This window comes from Aquarana catesbeiana, linkage group LG01 (assembly GCF_042186555.1).
Source record: "Aquarana catesbeiana isolate 2022-GZ linkage group LG01, ASM4218655v1, whole genome shotgun sequence".
Lineage (NCBI taxonomy): Eukaryota > Metazoa > Chordata > Amphibia > Anura > Ranidae > Aquarana > Aquarana catesbeiana.
The window spans coordinates 619,718,588-619,746,039 of NC_133324.1; the positions used below are offsets into that span (position 1 = coordinate 619,718,588).

The window sequence follows — 27,452 nt, forward strand, 5'->3', positions numbered from 1 at the left end:
AGAATGGCTAAGATATGGTGCTGTGTCCCCTGGGAGGTATCTCTTAGCATAAGCAGTAGGTTAAGGTCTTTGTGTAGCGACTGTAAAGTAGACATGTGCGATTCATTTCGTACGAATCGGAAATTTGTACATTCGTACAGATCCGAAATACACATTTTTATGCATATGAATTGTGTACGAAATACGAAATTTCGTTTACGAACTTTGAATCCAAATTCCGTTACAACAGAATCGGACAAAATAAGAATGTTCGTTAATTTCCGGGTCTGAGTATACACTCAGACCCAGAAACTCAGCACAGGGATGGTGGGAACCCCTCATAATGGAGACAGCGGGTGTACAGACCCGGGAACTCAGCACAGGGATGGTGGAAACCCCTCAAAATGGACACAGTGGGTGTACAGACCTGGGAACTCAGCAGTCAGCACAGGGATGTTGGAAACCCCTCATAATGGGCACAGTGGGTGTACAGACCTGGGAACTCAGCACAGGGATGGTGGGAACCCCTCATAATGGGCACAGCGGGTGTACAGACCTGGGAACTCAGCTCAGGGATGGTGGTTACCCCTCATAATGGGCACAGCGGGTGTACAGACCTGGGAACTCTGCACAGGGATGGTGGGAACGCCTCATAATGATCAATTCATCATAACGAACATTCATAATTGTTACGAAAAGTTAACAAATCTAAAAGTTAACAACCCAGGAAGTCAGCACAGCACAGGGATGGTGGGAGCCCCTCATAATGATAAATTCATCACAATGAACATTCGTAATTGTTACAAAAAGTTAACAAACCTAAAAGTTAAAAAGTAAAACCCAGGAAGTCAGCACTCAGCACAGCACAGCACAGGGACGGTGGGAGCCCCTCATAATGATAAATTCATCATAACGAACATTCATAATTGTTACGAAAAGTTAACGAACCTAACGAAAATTCGTATTTCGTACGAATCCAAATTTAATTTCGGACACGATTTTCGAAATACAAATTAATTCTAATACGAAATGGAACGGAACGGAAAGAAACAAAACAAATTTATTGATGGCGCACATGTCTACTGTAAAGGGGCAGTCTTTAGTTATAACTCTTCAGCCAGCTAGCATTGGGGTCCATTTGTACCATTGGTGCACATGAGAATAGTTCCAGTCAAGCCTACAAACAGCAATAAGACTACTAGATGGCTGTATGGTGAGTCCCTAAAGGACTCAGTCTCTCTAACAGTAGATAGTAAATCTCCACAGCAGCAGTTTCCAGTCCCAGTGATATAGCAGCTCACCATCCAATCACCCACAGCAATTAGTCCACTCTCTTCTCTGCACCCAGGTGACTCTGGCTATCAGCAACCCCAAACCCAGCTCTGCAGCTCCTGGTCAGGCCAACAATATGCAGCAGTGATAATGCACATTGGACAGCAATGTACACTCTCTGGTCTCACTCACATCAAGAGGAAGCTGTGTCCTGTACAGCCTGAGAAAATGCAACTCTTTCCCCTGATACTGACAATCTCCAGCTGGGAAAATGCAGTTTAAAATCTCTTGATTACAGTAGAGTCTCTCTTCTCTGGACTACAGATCCCACAATATAACTAGCAATAGAATATTGTTTGATATCTATGTACTACCTTAAATACAGGGCCAAGCTGTACATGTGGTCCGAAACTGTAAACCAGATGCCCTCTCTACAGCAGTGTCAACCTTGCTATAGGTGAGTCACTATTACTGCCTTGAAGCCCACAAGGTGTTGACCAAACAACCCATCACCACATTAAAATGAGATTGAACACAGAGCAGGTAGACTTTGCCACACATCCTGTTCTCAGTCATCAGCAAAATGTAACGCAATGCAGAATTTATTATCTTAATGGATACACAGAGTTGCTACTCACAGTCTCTGTATTGTGATCAGAGTAGCCTTGAAAACCCAATAAGGTCAGCACAAGGAGTGTCAGTGATACTTGTTTAATGTTTTTTGGTTGATGTGATCCAGGCACAATGCTTTTCAAACTGCAGAATATTCCAATCATTTTTACTGAGATCCCCTGTGCAGACAAGTGTTTTCTCTCTCTTTAGAAAACATGTAATGCTCTCTAAATCCGGTGTCATAGCTACACCATGTTTTTCAAAAAGGTATAATTCTTTTTAAAGCAAACCTGCGTGTGACCATGCAAAGCAAAGTCACGAGTTTGCAATAATGCTGCCCACCATCCCAACACACTGACCTTTCCTTTGCTCCCTTATGCCCTGTACACACGATCGGACATTGAACGGACATTCCGACAACAAAATCCATTGGATTTTTTCCGGTGGATGGTGGCTCAAACTTGTCTTGCATACACACGGTCGCACAAAGTTGTCGGAAAATCCGATCGTTCTGAACGCGGTGACGTAAAACACGTACGTCGGGTCTATAAATGGGGCAATAGCCAATAGCTTTCGTCTCTTAATTTATTCTGAGCATGCGTGGCACTTTGTGTGTCGGATTTCTCTACACACGATCGGAATTTAAAGGATCGGATTTTGTTGTCGGAAAATTTTATAGCCTGCTCTCAAACTTTGTGTGTTGGAAATTCCGATGGAAAAAGTCCGATGGAGCCCACACACGATCGGAATTTCCGACAACACAATCCGGTATAGGGCATTACTCGTCCATTCAGCTACTACTGCTGTGTGCTGTCAATCAAAAGTAAAGGGGACCCTATGGGGAACTCATCTCTCTAGTTCCCCATCGTGCTCCACACATCCATTAATAAGTCATCACTAGGGATGAGCTTCGAGTTCGAGTTGAACCCATGTTCGACTCGAACATCTCATGTTCGATTGTTCATTGAATTGCTAACGTTATGGGCCGTTCGCGCCAAATTCGAGAGGCGCATCACAGCCCATAATTCACTGCAGCATTGCATTGCATTGCTGGCTGATGATTGGCCAAGCGTGCACTATGACCCACATGCTTGGCCAATCACAGCGCCGTCTGGGTGGCTTTGGCCAATTATGGCTCAGGGGGTTTAGTACATGCCCCATACTATATAAGGCTGTCTGCGTGGCGGTCTTGTGTAGTGTGTTGCGGTGGCAGAGAGAGATAGACAGAGAGACAGTGTCATTTGATTTAAGTTAGATAGAGTAGGCAGGCGAGTCAGTTAGCTGTACTTACAGTGTTTTGTGTATATATATGCATCCTAGGTGTTGTATATATATACAGGGCTGGTACAAGGGGTAGGTGGAAGGGGCGGGTGCTCTGGGCGGAGCAATTTATTGTAGGAAGGGGGCGCAGTGCTGGCAGGCAGTGTGATGTTAAACTTTCTGGGCAAGTGACTATCACCGGCCGCCCCTATTGCAGATTGCAGAGCTGTGCCTGCTTGCAAAGCTGTGCAGAGGCGGGCTGGCCCCCCCCTCCGCGATTGACTAAACTAAAAAGGGGGGTCTGCACTGAATAGGGGGGCTACACTGAAGGGGGCATCTGCACTGAACGGGGGCCTACACTGAATGGGGGGCTACACTGAACAGGGGGTTACACTGAATGGGGGCATCTGCACTGAACGGGGGGGTTACACTGAAGGGGGGTCTGCACTGAACGGGGGCTACACTGAAGGGGGGCTACACTGAAGGGGGTGTCTGCACTGAACAGGGGGGCTACACTAAAAGGGGGCTTCTGCACTGAATGAGAAGGCTACACTGAAGGGGGCATCTGCACTGAACGGGGGCCTACACTGAATGGAGGGGCTACACTGAACAGGGGGCTACACTGAATGGGGGCTACACTGAAGGGGGGGTCTGCACTGAACAGGGGGGCTACACTGAAGGGGGGGTCTGCACTGAATGGGGGGGCTATACTGAAGGGGGCGTCTGCACTGAAGGGGGGTCTGTGTAACATGCAGGGGGTCCAGAGCTGCAGGGTGCTGTGTAAAGTAAAGGGGTCCAGAGCTGCAGGGTGATGTGTAATGTAAAGGGGTCCAGAGATGCAGGGTGATGTGTAATGTAAAGGGGCCCAGAGGTGCAGGGGACTGTGTAATGTAAAGGGGCCCAGAGGTGCAGGGGGCTGTGTAATGTAAAGGGGGTGTCTGCACTGAAGGGGGGTCTGTGTAACATGCAGGGGGTCCAGAGCTGCAGGGTGCTGTGTAAAGTAAAGGGGTCCAGGGGTGCAGGGTGATGTGTAATGTAAAGGGGCCCAGAGGTGCAGGGGACTGTGTAATGTAAAGGGGCCCAGAGGTGCAGGGGGCTGTGTAATGTAAAGGGGGTGTCTGCACTGAAGGGGGGTCTGTGTAACATGCAGGGGGTCCAGAGCTGCAGGGTGCTGTGTAAAGTAAAGGGGTCCAGAGATGCAGGGTGATGTGTAATGTAAAGGGGTCCAGAGATGCAGGGTGATGTGTAATGTTAAGGGGCCCAGAGGTGCAGGGGACTGTGTAATGTAAAGGGGTGCAGGGTGCTGTGTAATGTAAAGGGGTGCAGGGGGTTGTATAATATAAAGGGGTCCAGAAGTGCAGGGTGCTGTGGAATGTAAAGGGACCCAGAGGCGCAGGGGGCTGTGTAATGTAAAGGGGCCCAGAGGTGCAAGGGGCTGTGTAATGTAAAGGGGCCCAGAGGCGGAGGGGGCTGTGTAATGTACAGGGGCCCAGAGGTGCAGAGTGCTGTGTAATGTAAAGGGATGCAGGGTGCTGTGTAATGTAAAGGGGTGCAGGGGGCTGTGTAATGTAAAGGGGTCCAGAGGTGCAGGGTGCTGTGTAATGTAAAGGTATCCAGAGTTGCAGAGGACTATGTAATGTAAAGGGGCCCAGAGGCGCAGGGGGCTGTGTAATGTAAAGGGGCCCAGAGGCGCAGGGAGATGTGTAATGTAAAGGGGCCCAGAGGCGCAGGGGGCTGTGTAATGTAACAGGGCCCAGACGCGCAGGGGGCTGTGTAATGTAAAGGGGCCCAGAGGTGCAGGGGCTGTGTAATGTAAAGTGGCGCAGGGGGCTGTGTAATGTAAAGGGGTCAGTGCAGAGGAACGCTGGACTCCGGGTTAGCAGGATTGGGAGGGGGTCCAATGTAAGTTTACCTTACAGATTTTCTGTAAAGTGAACTTACAATTTAACCATTTGCTGACCCGCCGCAGTACATATACTGTGTATATATATATATACATACACTGTATTCAGTTTAGCTAGATCTGTTCCTGTTATTTTCTTCCTAATATACTGACAGGCAGGCAGGTGTTTTTACGGTATTTACAGTTAGTATACTGTGTCCTCTGCACAGTGTGCACCTAAAGCTACCTGAAGACAATTTCTGGTGTTCTTCTGATCCTATTAGTACCACAGGCAGGCAGCTGTAGTATTTACAGTTAGTGTACTGTGTCCTCTGCACAGTGTGCACCTAAAGCTACCTGAAGACAATTGCTGGTGTTCTTCTGATCCTATTAATACCACAGGCAGGCAGCTGCAGTATTTACAGTTAGTGTACTGTGTTCTTTGCACAGTGTGCACCTAAAGCTACCTGAAGACAATTGCTGTCCTTTCTCCTATCCACGTGGGTGCCTGATATGAGAAAGGAGGAGGCACATCTCCAACGAGGCAGGATGCCCTCCAGGGGCCAGCTTAATGGCAGCTCCGCATGTGCAGGGTGCTGCTGTCTCTGCGCGTTATTCCAAAAGTTCTTTGGTGTGGGCCTTTTTTGAGACGAGTGCATCAGATCGCACCGCTGCTATTTGCAACATATGTCTCAAGCGTATCTTGCGTGGCCAAAACATCACCCGCTTGGGCACCACATGCTTGACCAGACATATGTGGACCTGCCATGCAGTTCATTGGCAAGCGTACCTAAAAGACACACACCAAAGAACAAAGCGGACCTCTCCTTGCTCCTCATCAGCTGGGATCTCTAACCCCACTATACCTTCAGTCCTCTCTGAAACCTGCACTGAGAGGAATGAAGGTGTAGAATAAGGTGTGTCACAGCCAAGTACTTGCGGGCAATCTGCTATCGGTACACTGACGTCAGATTGTACCAGGCAAATTTTCCTGCCCCAGCTGCTGCACCGCCGAAAGAAGTTCGCTCCCAGCCATCCACATGCCCAGCGGTTGAATGGTAGCTTGGCTAAATTGCTAGCACTTCAACTGCTGTCTTTTCAGTTGGTAGACTCTGCCCCCTTCCGTGAGTTTGTGGAATGTGCGGTATCTCAGTAGCAGGTTCCCAAATGCCACTTTTTCTCACGGAAGGCGATTCCGGCTCTCTACTGGCAAGTGGAAGGCAATGTCTTGGCCTTGCTGGACAGGGCGGTCAGCAGTAAGGTGCATATTACCACTGACTCATGGTCCAGCAGGCATGGACAGGGACGTTACCTATCATTCACGGCGCATTGGGTGACTCTGCTGGCAGCTGGGAAGGATGCAGGACAAGGTGCAGTAGTGTTGGAGGTTGTTCCGCCACCACGCCTCCAAAATGCAACTACTGGTGATTCTGACACACCTCTCTCCTCCACCCCCTCCTCTTCTTCTTCCTCCATGGCCTCTTCCTGTGCTTTGTCCTCGGAACCAGCGGTGCTCCATAGGTGTTCAAGGGGCTACGCAAAGAGATGCCATGCGATGTTTGAGCTGGTGTGCTTGGGGGACAGGAGCCACACTGGGGCAGAGATTCTGTCAGCTCTGCAGGGGCAGGCTCAGAGGTGGTTGACACCCTGCCAGCTTAAGCCAGGAATGGTGGTTTGCGACAATGGCACCAACCTGCTCTCTGCCCTCCGACAGGGACAACTGACCCATGTGCCCTGTTTGGTTCACGTCCTTGGTGGTGCAGCGGTTCTTGGGCAGGTGCCTGGACTTACAGGATGTCCTGAGGCAGGCCAGGAAAGTCTGTGTGCATTTCTGCCGGTCATAAAATGCCAGTGCTCAGCTGGCTGACCTCCAAAAGGAATTTAACCTGCCAAAGAACCGCCCAATCTGTAACACGCCCACCAGGTGGAACTCAACGTTGGCCATGCTGCAGCGGCTGCACATGCAGCAGAGGGACATCAATGAGTACCTGTGCGACTATGGCACCAGGACAGGGTCAGGGGAGCTTGTTTTTTTCCCCATGCCAGTGGGCTATGATCAGGGACGCATGCACTGTCCTGTCACCATTTGAGGAGGCCACGAGGATGGTGAGCAGTGACAGTGCATGCATCAGTGACACTGTCCCTCTTGTCAACCTGTTGGAGCACACGCTGCGTGGAATAATGGACAGGGCACTTGAGGCAGAACAGAGGGATAAAGAGGAGGACTTCCTTTCCTCTCAAGGCCCCCTTTTTTTTTATCCATAAATGCGAAAGGATTGAACCATCCTGCAAAACGAGCATCATTATGGAAAACAGCATTAGCCCACAACTGTGATATCATATGCGTACAAGAAACGCACTTTGCCCAAGACAAAATCCCCAACTGCCAACACAAAATGTTTCCTCACATCTACAAAGCATGCTACTCTAAGAAGCAAAGGGGAGGTCTAATAGCTATTAGAGACACTGTCAGTTTCCAGATACAGGACTGCATTCTGGATCCAGAAGGAAGATTCGTCATCTTACTATGCACTATAGAGAATACCGTATATACCATTGCAACTATCTATGCTCCTAATCAGAGACAAATGCCATTCCTCAAATCTACACTGAAAAAAATCCAAAGTGTGCAGCAAGGACACTTGCTGATCTGCGGGGACTTCAATTTAGTACCGGACAATGACATGGACTCCTCTTCGGGTCCCAAAAGATTTGCATCCCCTCTGAATTCTTTTCTAACAGCTAATGATTTGTATGATGTTTGGAGGTGCTGTCACGCGGCTGAGAGGGAATATACATTCCTTTCCCCGCGTCACAACACCTACTCCTGTTTCTTGCAGATAAGTGGCTTCTACAAAACATTCATAACTCCCGCATCCACACCATCACCTGGTCAGACCACGCACCTATTAGCATTCAAATTACCAACAAAAATTCTAAACCACAATCCTACTTATGGAGAGTGAATAATTACCTCCTACAAAATCAGTCCAACGCTACCTGTTTATCCCAAAAATTGGAAGAGTTTTTCACCACAAATGTGGGATCTGTGGCTGATCCGGCGATCTTGTGGAATGCTCACAAATCCTATATAAGGGGCTTTTTCATACAGTTGGGGTCCACCCTTAAAAAACATAAAATGCGGAAAATACAAGACTTGACTACATCTCTTGCAGATGCAGACAAACAAAACAAATCCCATCCATCACCAGCATTGCAATCCCAGAACTAAGACACGAAGTTAGAACATTACTACTCGACAGCTTCGAAAAAACGCAACGAAAACTTAAAGCTAGATCTTATGTAACCAATAATAAAGCGGGGAAAGCTATGGCAAATAAAATCAAAGGACACCGCATAAAATCTAGAATAACACATGTTTTTCATCCAAAAACCCATGATAATCTTTTAAATCCTCAAGAGATAGCGGATGCTTTTAGCACTTACTACGGTGAGCTTTACAACCTCAAAACAGATTGTAACACCCACCAACCAGACCAAATAGAGATTAAGGCATTTCTAGACCATATTAAACTTCCTTCATTAACATCTGATCATCTCACCAAACTAAATCTACCATTTTCAGTAGAGGAAATTCAAAAAACTATACAAGAACTCCCAAACTCTAAATCCCCAGGCCCAGACGGCTTCACCGGAGAATATTTTAAATCCTTCCATTCAATCCTGGCCCCTCATCTATGTGAACTTTACAATCACGCAACACTATCCTCACACTTTCCAGCAGAAATGTTATCTGCCCTAGTAATTACCTTACCAAAGCCGGGGAAGGAACCTACCTCTCCCCAAAATTTTCGGCCCATATCTTTATTGAATCTCAACCTTAAATTATATGCCAAAATGATAGCCAACAGACTCATGGACATTATGCCATCACTAATACACGGAGATCAAACGGGATTCACTAAGGGTAGGCAGACTTCTGACGCATCAATATTATCCACCACACGAACTCAACTGGAACGCCTTCTCTGCTCCTATCCTTGGACGCAGAGAAGGCGTTCGATAGAGTCAATTGGAGTGATCTATCCCTCACGCTACAAAAGTTTGGTTTTCAGGGAAGAATCCTACAGGCCATACTTGCCCTTTATACAAACCCAACGGCACGAGTGTACACATCCAACCTTTTATCTACCCCATTCAACATTACAAATGGCACAAGACAAGGTTGCACGCTATCCCCACTAATTTTTAACCTAATAATGGAACCTTTAGCTGAGCACATAAGATCTAATCCCAAAATAACAGGCATCAACATTGGCTCTCAAACACATAAAATTAGTCTATTTGCAGACGATGTAATATTAATCCTAACACAACCTACCTCTTCCCTCCATGAAGTCCAACACACCCTAAACTGGTTTAGCAAAATATCGTACTACAAGGTTAATACAACTAAATCTCAAATATTAGATCTCGGAGTAGACACTGTGAATAGAATCCTCCTACAAAATCAATTCCCCTACATATGGGCAGGCTCCAGTATTACATACTTGGGCATTCAGCTCACAAGATTCACCAATCTCCTTTTTCAACATAATTACATTCCCCTAAGGTCCAAAATTCAAAATGACCTTCAAAAAACAGCCAAATTTTGAATTTTCTTGGTGGGGAAAACTTGCCGCCTTTAAAATGATACAACTTCCACAAATACTATATCTCTTCAGATCTCTCCCCATACCAATCACAAACAGCTACTTTAGATCCCTACAATCCCTGCTATCAAAATTTGTTTGGAATGGAAAAAGATCCAGGTGCTCCCATGCCAAACTGATCAAACATAGAATGTGTAGTGTAGGATATATAGATTTCCAGGACTACTATTCTGCCTCAATATTGACACAACTAAAAGAATGGTTCTTGTCGCCCCCATTCACACTATGGGGATCTATTGAGAAAGAATACAGTCCTCATAACCCCTTGAACCTATGGCTTTACAGCACTCAACTGGGAGCAAAAATACCATCCCACTTCTCTCCTACAATGATTGCCTCAATCAAATCTTGGATGAGACTACTAGAGTGCACCCACCAACATACCTCAAATACACTTCTAAAAATTCCCCTACTAGCACTGCACCACCTCATAGCCAAGATCTCCATCACACCCTGGACTAGAAAAGGAATAACACATCTACATAACATGTATGACTCAGGCGCTCTTAAATCATTCTCTGCTATTCAAAAAGAATACCACGTACCTCAACAAGACTTGTACAAGTATCTGCAAATTAAACATTGCCTTAGGAAACTAACAAAAACCCATCAAACTATACCGACTCTAGCATGGACCTTTCTAACATCGGGTACACCAATGAAAAAAGGTATCACCCTTTTTTACAATATATTCCAACAGAAGACCACATTCTCCAAATCTACCTCACACCTGCAGTGGGAAACAGATTTACAACAAACCTTCTCCCCTCTACAGTGGCAGAGGGCGTGCAAGATCACCCAGAGAGCCACTAGATGTTCCACACTGTGGGAACTTACTGTTAAGATAACATTGAGATGATACATCACCCCTGCTAAAATCTCCAAATTCAATCTGACTAACAGTGATAGATGTTGGAGACAATGTGGATTACGCGGTGATATACTACACGTTCTCTGGCAATGCCCCAATATTCTCCTATACTGGTTGGAGATCTTTAATATCATCTCTGACATTACTAAAACCAAAATACCACCTAACCCAGCACTAGCTATACTTTCCATAGGCATTGAGGAATACCCTCCCAAACTTCATAACACCATTATAAATATACTTCTAGCGGCAAGACTGACACTAACTAGACACTGGAAAGACCACACATCCCCAAAGATTTCTGAGGTAATAGACCTAATAAATTTGCACTGCTCATATGAACAGATCATGATGACCTGTTCCGGACATGTCCAATCCTACATCACTCAGTGGTCTCCCTAGTCCTCCTGGTATCTGAACACTGGATTGCTCCCTCTCCATTGATTACTCCTATTAACACTCCTGGTAACAATGAATATGCTGAGCTCTCTCCCGGACACAATTAGCTTCCAATAGGGGGTCCAAGGAGAGTTGACCCAGCCCAATGCGTAGAAATCCTACCTACTCTTAATAGAATTCGAAATATGTTTAACACTGTAATTCCCTTCCTACCCTACTCTTGTTATTTAGACCTGAGATATATGTCTCATAGTTATCTTTACACCTGTAATCTAGATTTTACTGTGTAACTGTTTTGACGAAACTATTGTTACTGACTTTTCATTGAAAATGAATAAAAACTATTGAAAGAAAAAAGACTGCCTATGCTGATGCTGAGTGACTATCCTGTTATGCTGAGTGACAATCCTCTTCCTCCTCAATTTTCATGCTGATAGCTTGTAGGAACATTTTTGGTTCTGGGCACCGCCAACAGTGGCTAAGGCCCAATTTTTCTGCATGTAATTACAATTTTTGATGCAATACTTTACAGCAGGGCTCATTCCTGCGCTCCAACTATAGTATCTGTGAGGGGTTGCAGTGTTGTGTCAGCAGTGGCTAAGGCCCAATTTTTCTGCCCCTGTTTAACAGGGGTGTGTAATTACAATTTTTGATGCAATACTTTGCAGCAGGGCTCATTCCTGAGCTCCAACTAGAGTATCTGTGAGGGGCTGCAGTGTTGTGGCACCAGCACCAATGCCCAAGGCCCAATTTTTCAGCCCCTTTTTAACAGGGGTGTGTAATTACAATTTTTGATGGAATACTTTGCAGCAGGGCTCATTCCTGCGCTCCAACTATAGCATCTGTGAGGGGTTGCAGTGTTGTGGCACCAGTGCCTAAGGCCCAATTTTTCTGCCCCTGTTCAACAGGGACATGTAATTACAATTCTTGATCTAATATTTCACAGCAGGGCCCATTCCTGCACCCACCAAGAGTAACTGTGAGGGCTTACAATGTTGTGGCAACACCACCACCACCAAAGGCCCAATTTTTCTACCACTGTTCAACAATGGCGTGTAATTACAATTCTTGATCTAATATTTCATAGCAGGGCCCGTTCCTGCGCCCACCAAGAGTAACTGTGAGGGCTTACAGTGTTGTGGCAACACCAACACCTAAGGCCCCAATTTCTGCAGAGTATATAGGGCAGGCCCCTACTTTCAAACAGCCAACTTACAAACGACTCCTACTTGCAAACGGAAGGAATAGGAAGTGAGATGAAATCTACCCCTAGGAAGGGAAATTCTCTCCTGTAAGAGTTAATATGGGAAAAACGTGTCTCCTCTTCACTGATGCTTTATCACCAATCCTTGTTTCACTAAAAACCCCAAATTTTCAAAAAACATTTGTCATTGGGACAGAAAGTGAGGTGAAATCTTCTGAAGAGGTGCACAGACAGCAAAACAAATGTTACAAGGGTGATAACCCTTCCCTATGTTTTCCAAAAAGCTTAAAAGTAGATTTTTTGGCTGGAGCTACACTTTAAAAATGTACCAGTTCAAAATTACAAACAGATTCTACTTAACAACAAACCTACAGCCCCTGTCTTGTTTGCACTGCCTGTATACTGATTCAGTGTGTGTGAATGCGTTACCCCTATAGTAACCACCACTTGTTCTCTTCCTATTAATCCGAAGGAATCACTTACATAAAATAGAATACAAAATCATATGCATAATCTTATAGCAAACAAAAAAATAACCATATATAGTCCAGTACATAAAAAATCCTTCAAACGTGCTGCCAAAAAAGTCCTTTAGTAATTAATTGTGACTGGCGTGCTCCTATGTTCCTTCAGTGATCATATGTGACTGAGTGAAAAACCTCCACCATTCAGATTGGCCACTCCTCACCAGATGTTTAATAAAGATGCGCCTTTGGTTCATTCAAGGGATAACCACTCCACCTATGTAACACTCCTCACCGGCTAAACTTGGACTCCAATGTTCCTCATTGGAGAGCATAAGGGATAAAAAACGATCATAGCGCAATATGCTTGAACTATTTATTTAAAATTACAGGAAAAGTATCAACTCACATTTAAAAGTGCCCTCGAGCTGGCACAAAGCTTATCCAGCAGTTATGGATGGGTACTGGGCTGTTTGCATGGTCCGCCTGGTGTTGTATTGCGGCCTCCACGCTCGGCTTGCGCTCCAAGCCTCGTTCCCGTTCACGTCCGGTCACCTGATGTGAAAAAACTCCCAGCAGCCTCTACGCGTTTCGCATCATAGAATGCGTCATCAGGAAGCACCTATGATGCGAAAGCACCACGCTCTATACGTCACCTCTAAGGCATACGAGAGAGGAGAACGCTGTCAGCGGCTGGTGAACACACACACCCCCACCTCGTCCTTATGCTTTCTAGGAGGGACTTTTAAACTTGTCAAATGCCTGGGAACTATTGATGCCCTATCCCATCTGTAGTGGGTGGGAACACAATAGTCTTGGACTTTTTATTTTTGTTATTATTTTTTTCATTCTATTATTTTTTATAGCTTATTTCCTTTCTTGTTTATAATCCCGGTTTTGGACATATATGGTTTTAAATAAAATGGTCATACTTTATTATGCCATGGAGGCTCTCTTTTCCTTAAATTATGAGGGGATGTAACACCGTTACGGACCGAGACGCATAGGAGACACCTACCACTAAACACAGCAGCACAGTGTCCATTTTCCAGCATAAAATGTTTTTATCCCTGCATGGAGCTTGGGGAGCTGATTACATCATAAGCAACTACCGGAGCAAGCAGTAAGCGGAGCAACCCCGCTTCATTCACCACAGGCGTAATACCCCTGTTGGGGTTCTGGGAGCTGGTGAGTAGACAACCAAGAGGGGGAGCACTAGAGTCACCAGACAACTGTTGCTGCACCAAAGTCACCATTGGGAATTTTACATATATAGTACAACTTATGGGACTGTTATACTTGACCTCAGTTGTAATTGCTGGAATGTTGTGCATGTATAATATTTTTTGTCTTGCATACATGCGACTTTAATCCAAGGTTTATTGCACATAAGGTCTATGATCATAGCGGTGCTATTCATGTGCAGACCATGTATATTGATATATGATTTACGCTAACTTCATGATACATCCAACTATTGATGAGGGTATATATCCATATATAGAAAGTACTTAATAACTTAAAGGACATGGTCTCATTAAATGCACTATATGGAATATAGTCTCTGGCTTTACTACCAGACGCTGTAGGACAACTCTCTGCCGTGCGACATTTGATTGGTTGTAATATATATTTTTTCCAACCACACATCATTGTGCACATACCATACTCTTTATACAAGGGGACCTATCCCTTGAGGCTTAATACCCATAAAGACATAACCATCAGTAGCGGTTTATTACCTCTAAGGCTATCCCAGTCAAGTCTTAGGTAGCGCCATTATACCCATACCACTTTTTAATATGTATATCATTGCCCCCCTGAGGTCATATCCACCATCACCTATACTGAATGCTACCCAATGGGAGATAAAGGGGCATGCTTGAAAGTCCTGCCTACAACTGTGGTCATTAAAGTGGATGTAAACCTGAACTTCTTTTTTTTTTTATGTCATAATGTAGAGTATAAGATTTCCTATCATTTGAGCCCAGTCTTGCCACAAAGAGTTAATCCAGCTCTGAGCAATCCTCTTTTATTGTACAGTGAGATAAAACTTGACAAACAGAGAAAAACTTTGTCAAATCCTCCACCTTGCTGTGAGTGACAGGTGATTTACATATCTCGTGCATTAGCCTAAGACATGCATTATTTTTTAATTGCCACCCCACTCCTTTCTTCAGCAGCTCTGCAAGGATTGGCTGTTCCACACCTCAGCATGATTTGGCATGCTGAAGTCATGTGGTTACTTTCCTGTATTTTCACTGGATGTTAGAGATCATAGCAGAAGTTCAGTGTAAGAAATACACAGGAGAAAATGCATATTGACAAGGGGAGTGTAGAGGTGGGCGGGGGGTCTACTGACATCATGACTCCACCCACCGAGCTCCAGACAACAGACCCACCCACAGAATCTGCAGTTTTTCGGGTCTCATAACAGACAGAGAGGAGACATTTGACAGGTAAAGATACATGCAGGAGGCATGTATATCCTTATAGATAACCCCTATGGCAGTAGTTTAGAAAGGATGACATTGGGTTTACATCCACTTTAAGCCTACCATCAGCCTGTTCTACAAAGGTAAGCAAATTAGTGGGGGGAGGGTAGTGTGTGGTGTCCAGAGGTAGGCAGAGAAGGAATTACAGTTTGGGGTGCACAGGTAAGCAAGGTCCAGTCCATGGTGTGCAGGCAGTGAGGAGATGATGTGCTGTAACCTCTAGCAACCAATCAGTAAGCAGTAATGATGTGCAGTAACCAATCAGTGAGCAGTATTGATGTACAGTAATCTCTAGCAACCAACCAACAAGCAGAAATCATGTGCTGTAACCTCTAGCAACTAATCAGTGAGCTGAACTGTTTGCTGTAACCTCTAGCAACCAGCCAGTGAGCAGTAATGATACACTGTAACCTCTGGCAACCAATCACAATCACTGTCTGATCTGATTCAGTAAACTTATTTTGAGTCTAGCTGCTATTTATTGCATGTCTCAGAGCAGGTGGAGAGCAAAACTGCATGGGGGGGGGGGCCAAGAAAATTTTTGCCCTGGGTCCAATCAATATTAAAGATGGCCCTGTATGCGGCCTCTTAGTGGGTGGGCCTTGGTGCCCACCCACCAAGAGGCCGCATATTTGCATGCAGCCAGCGCCAAAAGGTTAATTGATGGTTGTAAGAACCGGCTGAATTTGCCACACGTGTTGGTAATGTTACCAACACCTGTGTAAATGGATACCTGAATTAGGCCCAGGTAGTTCCTAAGTAAAACTACCACGAGAAAACTGTTTTGAACTCCCTTGTATAGGTTTTACACTTGCATGCAGTGAGAATGAGAGGACCAGGCAGCCAGGGGTAAACATCATGACTGGATGTGGCTAGACAGGGTGCCAGCACTGAGTATGGAGCGTTAGCGGGTGGATTCCCCCGGGGGGAGGAGGCAAAAAGAGTAGGAAAACTTTCAGAAAGTGTTCTAAAAAATGCATATATCCTTTTAATCAAAACTTGCGACTTTGCCTTAAGTCAATATATGGTAGTATACTTTGTATTGTTCACACTGAAAGTCATTATAATTGACGATCATTTTAAAGTCAACCTTCTAGAATCTAAAATAACTGTGACAACAAAGGATCAAGAGTAGAACTTATAGTCTGTGTTTTATTATAAAAATATCCAATAAAAATATATTGAAACACATTTTGCCAGAAATGTAAGTATATTTTACTTTTAACATTTTTTTTTTGTTTTTTTAATTAAGCGCTGTTTATTGAAAAATATAGTTAGCACACAACAATGAAGAATATTCTTCCACAATATAGCTTACTTTTAACATATTTGAAAGGTATACACATTTTCTGACTGTCTGACAGATTTAAAAAAAATAACGTTAATGCTAACACATTGTTGTTTATATACTGTATATGATTAAATCGGTATTAAACACAAAACCAAAATGTTACATAGTTACATAGTTAGTCAGGTTGAGAAAAGACACGAGTCCATCTAGTTCAACCATAAAGAAAAAAAAAATGTATTATATTGCAGCTTACCAATCATTAGATGTGGTGACTGCATCAGTTTTCTTTTCTTTGGCTTTTTCCCCTCTATTTTCACCTGGTGATCTGGCCAGTAACATGCTAGTGAGACACACCCCTGGAGGAATGAGTAGAGGAGGCACAGCAGGCAGCAGCATTGTCAGTCTGGGGGGAAGGTAATGTTAAATGTATTGGCATATTTAGAACCACTAACAAAGTGAAGCCAAACTCCAGCTCACACTTTATTATCAGTTTCAGTTTTTTACTTTTGAGATAAAGGTTTTACATAAATAAATAAAAGCAGATCATTTTAATCACCCCTGCCAGTGTTAAGTGGTTTGTCTCATCTATGTAAACTGATACATTCTGCAGGAGAGCTTGTGCTTTTGACTTGCTGGCTGAATCACTAGATGAAAATAGAAGAAAGAAAGCCTAAAAAAGGAAACTATTGCAGCATTCACATCTAAGAATTGGTAAACTGCAATATAATCAATGTTTGCTTTTGGGTTTAATGCTTTCACAATAAATATATGCATCTATTTATCATCATCATTTTGCTGTAACAAAAAGTTTTTTTGTGACTGATTTGACAACGAACACGCATTCATTTTATCCAGGTGTGGGTATCACACACAACCAACTTTACATTCAATACCATATACAGTATAATGTCTATTTATGGCTCAGTGTCAATAGTTACATTCAGTTAATACATACAGTATACAGTGCATGTGATCAATCAGCTCACCATGAACTCTTTACAATATATTGATACTTTATTGAAAATGTAAACACATTCACGCAATTGTTTTCTGTGTCTTCTTTGATCATTGTGTCTTTTTTGCTCTGATAGGAAATAAAAGCATGTTAGTATTTTACAGTAATATATTGATATTGTATATAATGATCAGCTTTTTATATGTTAATCACACATTATTTTAACTAACAGATAGCTGTATACAAGGATCAGTCTTTCCTTATTTCCTTCCTGCACTACCTGTAAGACTGGGTTCACACATGCTGCAGCCGCGGCTCACAGCAGGGGTCCAGTGCATCCCTGTTCACCAATTCAGGTGCGAATCAGGTCCGAATTTTTGCCTGAATTCACACCTGAATTGGAACCAAAGACGCACAGAGGACCCTTTCCAAATGCAGACCGCGGCCACCTCTGGAGCTGTGTGAACCGGCTCCCTTGAGAGCCGGGCACACTCTCCAGTCATGTAAATTGGATGCGGGGAAACCCGCATCCATTTTGCATATATGTGAACCCAGCCTAATAAAACATCTGTGATTTCATCAGGTTTGTACAAAAGGGTTGCCTATGAAGTGTAGTAAATTGCAACAAATTATCTTAGCATAATATTGGAGAACAAGTAATTTAGCTGGGTTGAAAATGTTCAGATGACAGCCCATAGTTCTTCAGGATTGGAGAGAGCCTTAAATTAAAGAAGAACCCCAGACATTGTGAAAAAAATCAAAAGTCAGCAGCTACAAATACTGTAGCTGCTGACTTTTAATATACAGATGCTCATCTGCTCATCTGCCCAGGAATCCAGTGCTGTCATCACCCGGGCCAGTTCTTCACAGGACTTTGGGTCCCTGGCGCCACCATCTTGCTTGTGGGAAGCCGACTGTGACTTCCTGGTGTTTCACAGCCTGCTTCCCACTGCGCATGCAAAATATGCACTGTGTTTTCTGAATGGTCCTTCATCAATGGTCCCAGGAGGTTGCGGGCAGAGAGCTGAGTGGAAGTGGGATTATTTACATGTAAGAAATTGGTACCCGCTCCCATAAAAAAAGAGTTTACAATACAGCGAGAGATGGGGGAGGCAGGAGGATGAGCGGAACTTCCCTTTTCAGGTGAAGTTCCGCTTTAAATATTAGCGCCCTTCTTTAACACTTTAACACGTTACCTACAACCTAATGCTCACACTTAAGCCCTTACATGAAGTAATTGTGTAAGGGGGGTAGACAGGATGTCCGTCACGTACTCCATGTTTCCCTTTCTCATTGGGCACCAAGGGAGGGTCACACGAGAGGCTCCCCCTCGGGTGGGTTCTTTGGGCTATGCCTGGCCTTGCACGTGGGGTAATGCCAAAAGGCATGCTCACCAATGCCCGAGGACCTGGCAGGAGCTGCAGTCATGTGAAAATTCAAACATTAAGGTGGTCTTCCAACTCAGAGATGAGCCACATGTGTGCAGTACCCAAGATATCGAGTTGGATGATTTTTCCGACGGAATTCCGCTCAAGCTTGCCTTGCATACACACGGTCACACAAAAGTTCTGTGAACTTTCGACCGTCAAGAACGCGGTGACGTACAACACTACGACGAGCCGAGAAAATGAAGTTCAATGCTTCCGAGCATGCGTCGAATTGTTTCTGACCATGCGTGATTTTTTGCGCGTCCGAATTGCATACAGACAAACGCATTTTCGGATAGGAACTTTTTCCGACCGAAAAATAGAGAACCTGCTCTCAATCTTTTGCTGGCTGGAATTCTGCCAGCAAAAATTTGATGGAGCATACACACGGTCGGAATTTCTGACCAAAAGCTCACATCCGACTTTTGCTGGCGGAATTTCTGATCGTGTGTACGGGGCATTTAAGGAGAAGTCCAGCTACAGCTCGTTTGGCTGTACTTCTCCTATTGGTCACAGAAGTGCAGTTAGTTTTGCACTCCTGAGACCCGTTTTCAGCAGAGAGCAGGCTGAAGTCCGCTCTCTGTTGGCGTCACAGAAGTCAGTCCAAGCACCGCGACAATAAAGTCTGGATCCGCCAGGTGCCTGGACTGACACCCAACTTAGCCTCTCAATGAGCTGCTGAGAGCCTGAGCCGGCTGCCCCCGCCCCCTCCACAGTCCAGTGCACCAATGAGCGAGGAGGGAACAGAGCAGAGAGCTGTGACTGACAGTCAGCAGCTCTCTGCTCACGGAGCTCTGAAAACCGAGCGATCGGCGGTGTTCAATTGCTCGGTTCTCAGTGCAGAGGTGCCGGGGGACAGATGCACCACTGAGGTAAGTATGGTTCCTAAAAAAAAAAAACCCAAAAAAACGAAAAAAAAAAAAACCCTTTACTTCTCTTTTAAGCTTCTTCGTCCCATGTCCTACACATTTGCACTGATGTACGTGTTGCATTTGGATGAACAGGCTGAGCCTTTGCCCACCAATCAGCATACCTCTGTTACCTCACTCCCAGTAACAGAATGGGGTCCCACCAAGCACATAGTGAGGACCTCATACATGCTGTCACTTAACTCTTCTCTTTCCATACCAAGTGAGCAGGCCATAAATCTCTGTAACGTTAGTCCGTTCCCGGTGACCGACAGAGATTGAAAGCTAGGGAGGGAGTCAAGGCACTGACCCCCCTCGCTACCGGAGAACCTGTCACCTAACCAGGTACCATGCCAAAGACTGGTTGTTGTTTCTAATTACAGTTACTTATGAACTTCAGCTGTAGTGTGATAACTGATAGCTGATCAATGACTTAAAACATATATTGCACTTGGCTTTTAAGTAGATAATTAACCTACCTTTTGAGAATTTTGCTGATAAGTCTTTTCACCCACTTGGCTTCTGGAGTTAAGCAAACACTGGACCCACGCTTTAATGTGACACTGCAAATGAGGATATACAATGGTGAATTGGGATATTATTTGCTTATTATTATATGCTCATCAATTGTTCTTTCAGCGAACTGGTGGCAGGTTGATATTTCAATCTGTGTTCCTTGACTTACAGTAAGCTACAAGACATCACTGGTTAGAGAATTGCAATTTAATCCTTATCTGGGCCAGTTAAGGTCAACAGCCAAGGGTGTGGCAAAAAACAAGGATCACTGTATAATTTCAGTAGGGTGCCTAGGGGTAGGTGGTCCACCCAAGATGCAGTCAACTGAGGTGTGCTCTAAGACTGCACCCTCCACCTGCTTAGCATGTTACTGCTATGAAGGGGTCACTGCAAATCTGTGGGTCACACTGCCTGTGACCCTGAAACTTCACTGGCATAGCAGTAAAGGCAGAACTTAGATCTGAACAGTGCAGGGCCAGAGCCAAGATGAAGCTTTAATAGGCCTCTCATCTTTGATGCGACATATCACATAGCTGGGGGAAGCCTGGATGGGGTTCCCCACCCTCTGGTCTGGGCACCGCTCTGTCTGAAGCCTGGTGAGTGGTTATATGGGGAATAGAGGTGCTGGGAAAAGGATGAGGAATGTTTGGCTGTATAAAGTCTTAATTGCCTGTTTGTTGTACACATATTAAATTGTAATGCTTGACCATTTGCTGGATGCATATTTCCCCCTTTTTTTTGGGGGGGGGGGGTTGGGACGTGACAGAAAAAGGAAAAAGTGAGGAGGAGGTAGAATTACAAGTCACACTGAATGTGTGGAGGGATAGGTTGGATGAGAACCAATGAAGAGTACAGTTGCGGAGACCAAGGGAGTGAAGCTTTTTGAAGGGGGTGGTCAACTGTATCAAAGGCAGCAGAGAAGTCCAAGAGAAGGAGTACAGATTAGCGACTGTTGGTTTTAGCTGTTAGTGAATCGTTTGTGAGTTTTAGGAGAGTAGTTTCTGTGGAGTGTTGAGGGCGAAATCCAGACTAAAGGGGATCAAGAAGGTTATTCTCAGTGAGGTGGTAGCTCAGTTGGTTTATCAGGAGCTTTAAAGGTGCCATTTTTAACGCTAAAGCACCTGAAAAACGCCTCCAGTGTGAAAGGGGTCTTATAGTAACTTACAAAGCAATCCACAACTCGGCCCCCAGCTACATCATTAACCTAGTCTCAAAATACCAACCACATTGTTCTCTTCATTCCTCCCAAGACCTCCTGCTCTTTAGCTCCCTCCTCCCGTACTCGCCTCTAGGACTTCTCCAGAGCCTCTCCCATCCTCTGGAACTCTCTACCCCAAGCTGTCCGACTATCTCCAACTCTGCCCACTGTTGGTGCTTTATAAGTTCTGTATAATAATAATATTAATTTTTATCGTTGTACTTTCAGCATTATTACATTCACGGCTCCCTGCAAAACAGTCATTTTAATTTGTTTTTCTCCATTAAAAATGAAGAAAATTGATTTGACAGATTCAGCTATCATTGACTTCAATAGGGTTTGGCATCTGAACTTTTGATATGTTCAGCTGAACCTTTATGAACCGAACCCAGGTGTTTTCTCATCTCTAGTCCACACCAGTTTTTAGAAAATGAAATAACACACAATTCTGCATCTGTGATTTCAACAGCCATACTTTTTGAAATCATATTTCTTCTAAAAGCTGAATCGGCCAAAATTCGAGCCATGGGTGCCCCTGTCAGCACTACTCAACTCAACAAAAATGTATAGCCAGCTGTAGAATAACACTACAGGGGTCCCCTAGTTACAAACATCCGACTTACAAACGGAAGGAGACAACAGGAAGTGAGAGGAAATCTACCCCTAGGAAGGGAAATTCACTCCTGTAAGAGCTATTATGGGGAAAAGGTGTCTCCACTGATGCTTTATCACCAAAGCTTGTTTCCACAACAACCCAAAATTTGCAAAATCCAGTTGTCATTGGGACAGAAAGTGAGGTGAAATCTTCTGAACAGGGGCACAGACAGCAAAACAAACATCACAGGGGTGATAACCCTTCCCTATGCTATCCATAATGCTTAAAAATAGTTTTTTTGGCCGGAGCTACACTTAAAAAAATGTACCTGTTCCAACTTACAAACAGATTCAACTTAAGAACAAACCTACAGTCCCTATCTTGTTTGTAACCCGGGGACCCCTTGTACTAAGTTATTTTAGAAAAAACGCAACAGAGTAGTTCTGTTAGTGATACTTACATAACTTCAACCTTAGGACAATACGGCCCGCTATTGATAAGCTCCAGTTTTAGGACCTGTTGCATTTGAATGGGTTTTGATAGTGTCTTGACACACTGACAGCGCATATCTGTTGCTGCTGAGAAACCTGCATTTGATAAACATTTTCATTTTTTTTTGTTAACCACAAATAGTGTTATGCTTCTTCAAAAATACAACAATTGTGTACAGCTTATCCAAATAATAATGCAAAGTAATGACCATCTCTTACTTTTACATGGGGAAAAAAAGTAAATCTAGCACACTTGTGCGTATATAACTGTTTACATCTAAATACACTTACGGAAAAAGATTTTGCTAAGATTGCTCAATATGGTTGGAGTAAAACGGTGATCATAACACTGAATGCTGTAAATCTGAGGGGAAGATCTGAAATCAGGGGAAGCTCTGCTGTTTTTTTCATCCAATCATGTACAAGCAAAAATGCTGTTTTTTATTTTCCTTGCATGCCCCCCTCGGATCTACAGCAACTGCACTTCCAAGTGCACTTGTAGTGCAAAGTGGATTTGCCTTTAGTAAATAAACCCCTAGATCACCAAAAGTACTTAGTCTTAGGCCATAGGGTTCAATATTGAGTTGGCCCACCCTTTGCAGCTATAACAGCTTCAACTCTTCTGGGAAGGCTGTCCACAAGGTTTAGGAGTGTGTCTATGGGAAAGTTTGACCATTCTTCCAGAAGTGTATTTGTGAGGTCAGGCACTGATGTTGGACAAGAAGGTCTGGCTCGCAGTCTCCGCTCTAATTCATCCCAAAGGTGTTCTATCAGGTTGCGGTCAGGACTCTGTTCAGGTCAGTCAAGTTCCTCCACCCCAAACTCGCTCATCCATGCCTTTATGGACCTTACTTTGTGCACTAGTCCAAATCATTTGGTGGAGGGGGGATTATGGTGTGGGGTTGTTTTTCAAGGGTTGGGCTTGGTCCCTTAGTTCCAGTGAAGGAAACGCTTTTGGACAATTTCATGCTCCCAACTTTGTGGGAACAGTTTGGGGATGGCCCCTTCCTGTTCCAACATGACTGCGCACCAGTGCACAAACCAGGTCCATAAAGACATGGATGAGCGAGTTTGGGGTGGAGGAAATTGACTGGCCTGCACAGAGTCCTGGCCTCAACCCAATAGAACACTTTTGGGATGAATTAGAGTGGAGACTGCAAGCCAGGTCTTCTGGGCCACATCAGTGCCTGACCTCACAAATGCACTTCTGGAAGAATGGTCAAACATTCCCATAGACACACTCCTAAACATTGTGGACAGCCTTCCCAGAAGAGTTGAATCAGTTATAGCTGCAAAGGGTGGGCCAACTCAATATTGAACCCTACGGACTAAGACTGGGATGCCATTAACGTTCATATGCTTGTAAAGGCAGGCGTCCTAATATCTTTGGCAATATAGTGTATATATACAGTAAATATATATAATTTTTTTTTTTTTGAACAACAACTAGACCACCCATATAAAGGGACCATTAAGGAGAGAGAACAAAAAAGGTTTAGGTTAAGCAATGGTAATTAAGTGGTTAAATAAGAAAAGTTTTGTGAAAAAAATACTTTTTTGTTTACTTTCAAGATTGCGAAACAAAAATGATGTGTACATCAAAGAACAAAAAACATTATTTATAATACTTTGTAACAATATGGTTACAGTGTATTTATGAATTAAGCCCTCAAACAATGTTTTGCATGTTTTGCTTAGCATCTAAGACACAGGCCAGGATCTACCTGTCAAATTGACAGCTGGTCACAGCTATTGGCATGGCAGTACCCAGAACAAAATCCTCTAGGTGTATGGGGTATGCCCAAGGTATTTTAATAACATTCTTTGGGGGTGTATATTTTGGATCTTTCGATGAACCCTAGTCTTTTTTGAGTCATAAGTAATAAGGATACAGCAAACAGCATCCAGCTTATGGTGGGCAGCTGATGATTAATTGATTGCTAGCTGTTTTTGCACAATACCAATAGCGCCAAAAACCAAATGATACCAAAACCATAACTGCTTTCTGAACTGCCTTATTTAGTAGTCTATTGCATACTTAGCAGTAAGTCAGTAATCTGAGCTTACACAATAAGACTTTACAGATAGCATACAATAAGAAAGAAAGCTATTTCTTACCATTTCCATAGAATATACATCCAGTGAAGAAAAGGACCATAAGAAACACAGGAGATGGTTTCATTTTAACCAGTGTGTCTATGCTGCAGATAAGAATTTGTAATCGAGTTGTGCAGCTTCTTGTTTAAGTTTACTTACTGGTTTCCATTCCTTCTTAGCATACTTTCCCTCATGACCGTATTCTGCTTTTATATATTCGGAACGACCAAGAGTTACATCATAGGGAAAACCCAAATATGTAGAATATATCACGGGAGAAAACCCTTAACCACTTGTCTACTGGGCACTTACATCCCCTTCCTGCCCAGGCCATTTTTCAGCTTTCAGCGCTGTCACACTTTGAATGCCAATTGCGTGGCCATGCTACATTGTACCCAAATTAGATTTTTCTCATTGTCTTCACACAAACAGAGCTTTCTTTTGGTGGTATTTAATCACTGCTAGGTTTTTTATTTTTTACAAAAAAAAGACCAAAAAATGTTAAAAAGAAATTTTTTTTTACTTAGTTTCTGTCAGTAATTTTTGTAATTAAGTAATTTTTCTCCTTCACTGATGTGCGCTGATGAGGCGGCACTGATGGGCACTGATAGGCTGAACTGGTAGGCATTGATGAGGTGGCACTAATATGTGGCACTGATGAGCACTGATAGGCGGCACGGATAGGCGGTATTGATGGGCACTGATGGGCATTAATGGGTGGCACTGATGGGTGACACTGATGGGCATTGATGGACAGCAGTGATTTGCATTGATGGGCAGCACTTATAGGCGGGACTGATAGCCAGTACTGACTGGCATCACTAATGGGCACTGATTGGTGGCACTTGTGGGCAGCGGTGAGCACTGATTGCTGGCAATGGTGGGCACTGATTGCTGGCACTGGTGGGCACTCATCGCTGGCACGGATTTGCAGCACTGGTGGCACTATTGTAATAGGACGGCGTCCCAGAATGAGAGCCGTACTGCCCCGTCGTCATTTGACGGTGGGCGGGCAGCAACTAGTTAAACAGATCATCCCACTTTCCATTGAGGGATTAAAGCTGATCTCTAGGTCGATTTAAATAACACAAATTAATGCAGCTGATTACTATGTGATAAATAATAAGTGTTTTATTTTAAATTCAACTATTATAATAAGCCAAGTTTGACTTGGTTTCAGCCTTTTGTAACCCACTGTAAAGTAGCACTCAGACTGGGAAAGGGAGGGGCATAACCCAGGCCCAAATGTATACTTTTTTTACATTCTAGGCCAGCTACCAGCTACAACCCAACCACCCCTTCACACCTGTCAAGTTAGAATGTGGGACTGTGTCTGTACAGCTGCTGCATTCCCATAGAGTAATATAGGGTGCCTGCAAACAGCTCCCAGTGGCTCGGCTCGCATAAGCAAACCACTCATTCATGCTGTAGAGGCCATCCATGTGAAAGATAATCAGGGGTTTCATTGAATTAATAGGAATGCTTTGACCGCACAGGGATACAAATATATACAATGTTGCATCCACTTTATTAGGCTGCTGTTTAAGGGTATGTGGTAAGCTGCGTTTTCCAAGAAAAATGCAGATTATCGCAAGGGCACATAGAAAACAATTGTTTTGTATATATCCTGCTAACACAATAACATTGGTGTGATGTGCAGTGCAGTGCTGAAAAATGCAGACATGCTGCATTTTTCTTAAGTTCACTGGATAGCCCCCCCAGGACCACCCGGGGTACCACAATAGGTAAAAATCTATTTAACAGGGAGGCCCAGGCACCTTTATGTTACATTATAGTGTGCAGGCACAAAGGCTCTTTTTATTGGTTGACCGCAGCTCTTAGAGCTGAGTATATGGATCTATGAGTCTGTGTACTTGTGAATGAGGCCTTAAAGATATTACCTAGCTTTGCAAAGACATTTGATGCATTCAAAGTAAATTTATATCCTTTGTGGCTATTGAGGAATATATTTGAATGAAAGTTTTTGTGGCCAGGATTCAGCTTCAAGTTTCCCAGTTAGTTATCATACAATTGAAAACCACATATTTATGCATAGCACATCAAAGGATACAATAAAATACAATCCTTTTCAAATTGTAGGATATATGTAGACAATAATCAGGGTATATAAGTGTCCTGGGGTGATTAACACCTCTTTTAGAACTAGACCAGGCACACTTCTCACCTTAGTAAGAGCTTGTAAACGTGATTGTCCTTTTGGAACGTCTGAATACCTTAGATTAAAGTGATATTAAGGGCTTTTTTTTTTAGATAACAAACATGTTATACTTACCTGTTCTGTGTAATGGTTTTACACTAAGCAGCCCACAATCCTCCTCTTCTCGTGTCTCCCGCTGGTGCTTATGGCCCCTACCTCCTGCCAAGTGCCCCCAGAGCAAGCAGCTTGCAATGGGGCACCCAAGTAGGCTTGTCCATTCACGTGAAAATAATAATACAGGGGAAAGAAGAGAAAACCCCTCTGAAAAAGAAGTCACGGGCGGCCCACACTGCTTTATACCAAGAAAAATGTTTTTATTGCCCAAAAAACAAAACCATACAAAAACTAGGCACCCACCACCAACACCCAGACTACATTAAAATAAGACAATGTTGTCTGAGTAAAAGCAGCTGCATCACACATACAGCACGCACACATCATATACCCAATTAGGAATACAAAATAAAGTGCTAGAAATAGCTATTGAGTTAGCACATAGATCCTGGTGCATATCACCATAGATCAGTGTTTCTCAACTCCAGTCCTCAAGGCGCCCCAACGGGTCATGTTTTCAGGATTTCTCTAAGATGAAATGGCTGTGGTAATTACTAAGGCAGTGAAACTGATCAAATCACCTGTGTAAAA

At 43.9% G+C, this 27,452-nt stretch overlaps 1 protein-coding gene across 1 annotated transcript; it reads right to left on the minus strand.

The window, feature by feature from the left end:
* Positions 1-16,243: 16,243 nt before the first annotated feature.
* On the minus strand, positions 16,244-24,806 carry LOC141108599 (interleukin-8-like). The gene is made up of 4 exons (XM_073600357.1): positions 24,611-24,806; positions 22,462-22,588; positions 20,172-20,255; positions 16,244-17,486 (listed from the first exon to the last, which is right to left on the minus strand). Exons 1-4 carry the CDS (start codon positions 24,672-24,674, stop codon positions 17,468-17,470), a joined length of 294 nt encoding a protein of 97 aa, XP_073456458.1. The 5' UTR covers positions 24,675-24,806; the 3' UTR covers positions 16,244-17,467.
* Between the last annotated feature and the right edge of the window lie 2,646 nt (positions 24,807-27,452).

Coding starts and splice junctions, on each gene's coding strand:
- LOC141108599 (XM_073600357.1), bottom strand. CDS start 24,674: ATGAAACCATCTCCTGTGTTTCTTATGGTCCTTTTCTTCACTGGATGT. Junction 22,589..24,610: donor ATGTATATTCTATGGAAATG/GTAAGAAATAGC, acceptor TATCAAATGCAG/GTTTCTCAGCAGCAACAGAT. Junction 20,256..22,461: donor TGTCCTAAGGTTGAAGTTAT/GTAAGTATCACT, acceptor CCTCATTTGCAG/TGTCACATTAAAGCGTGGGT.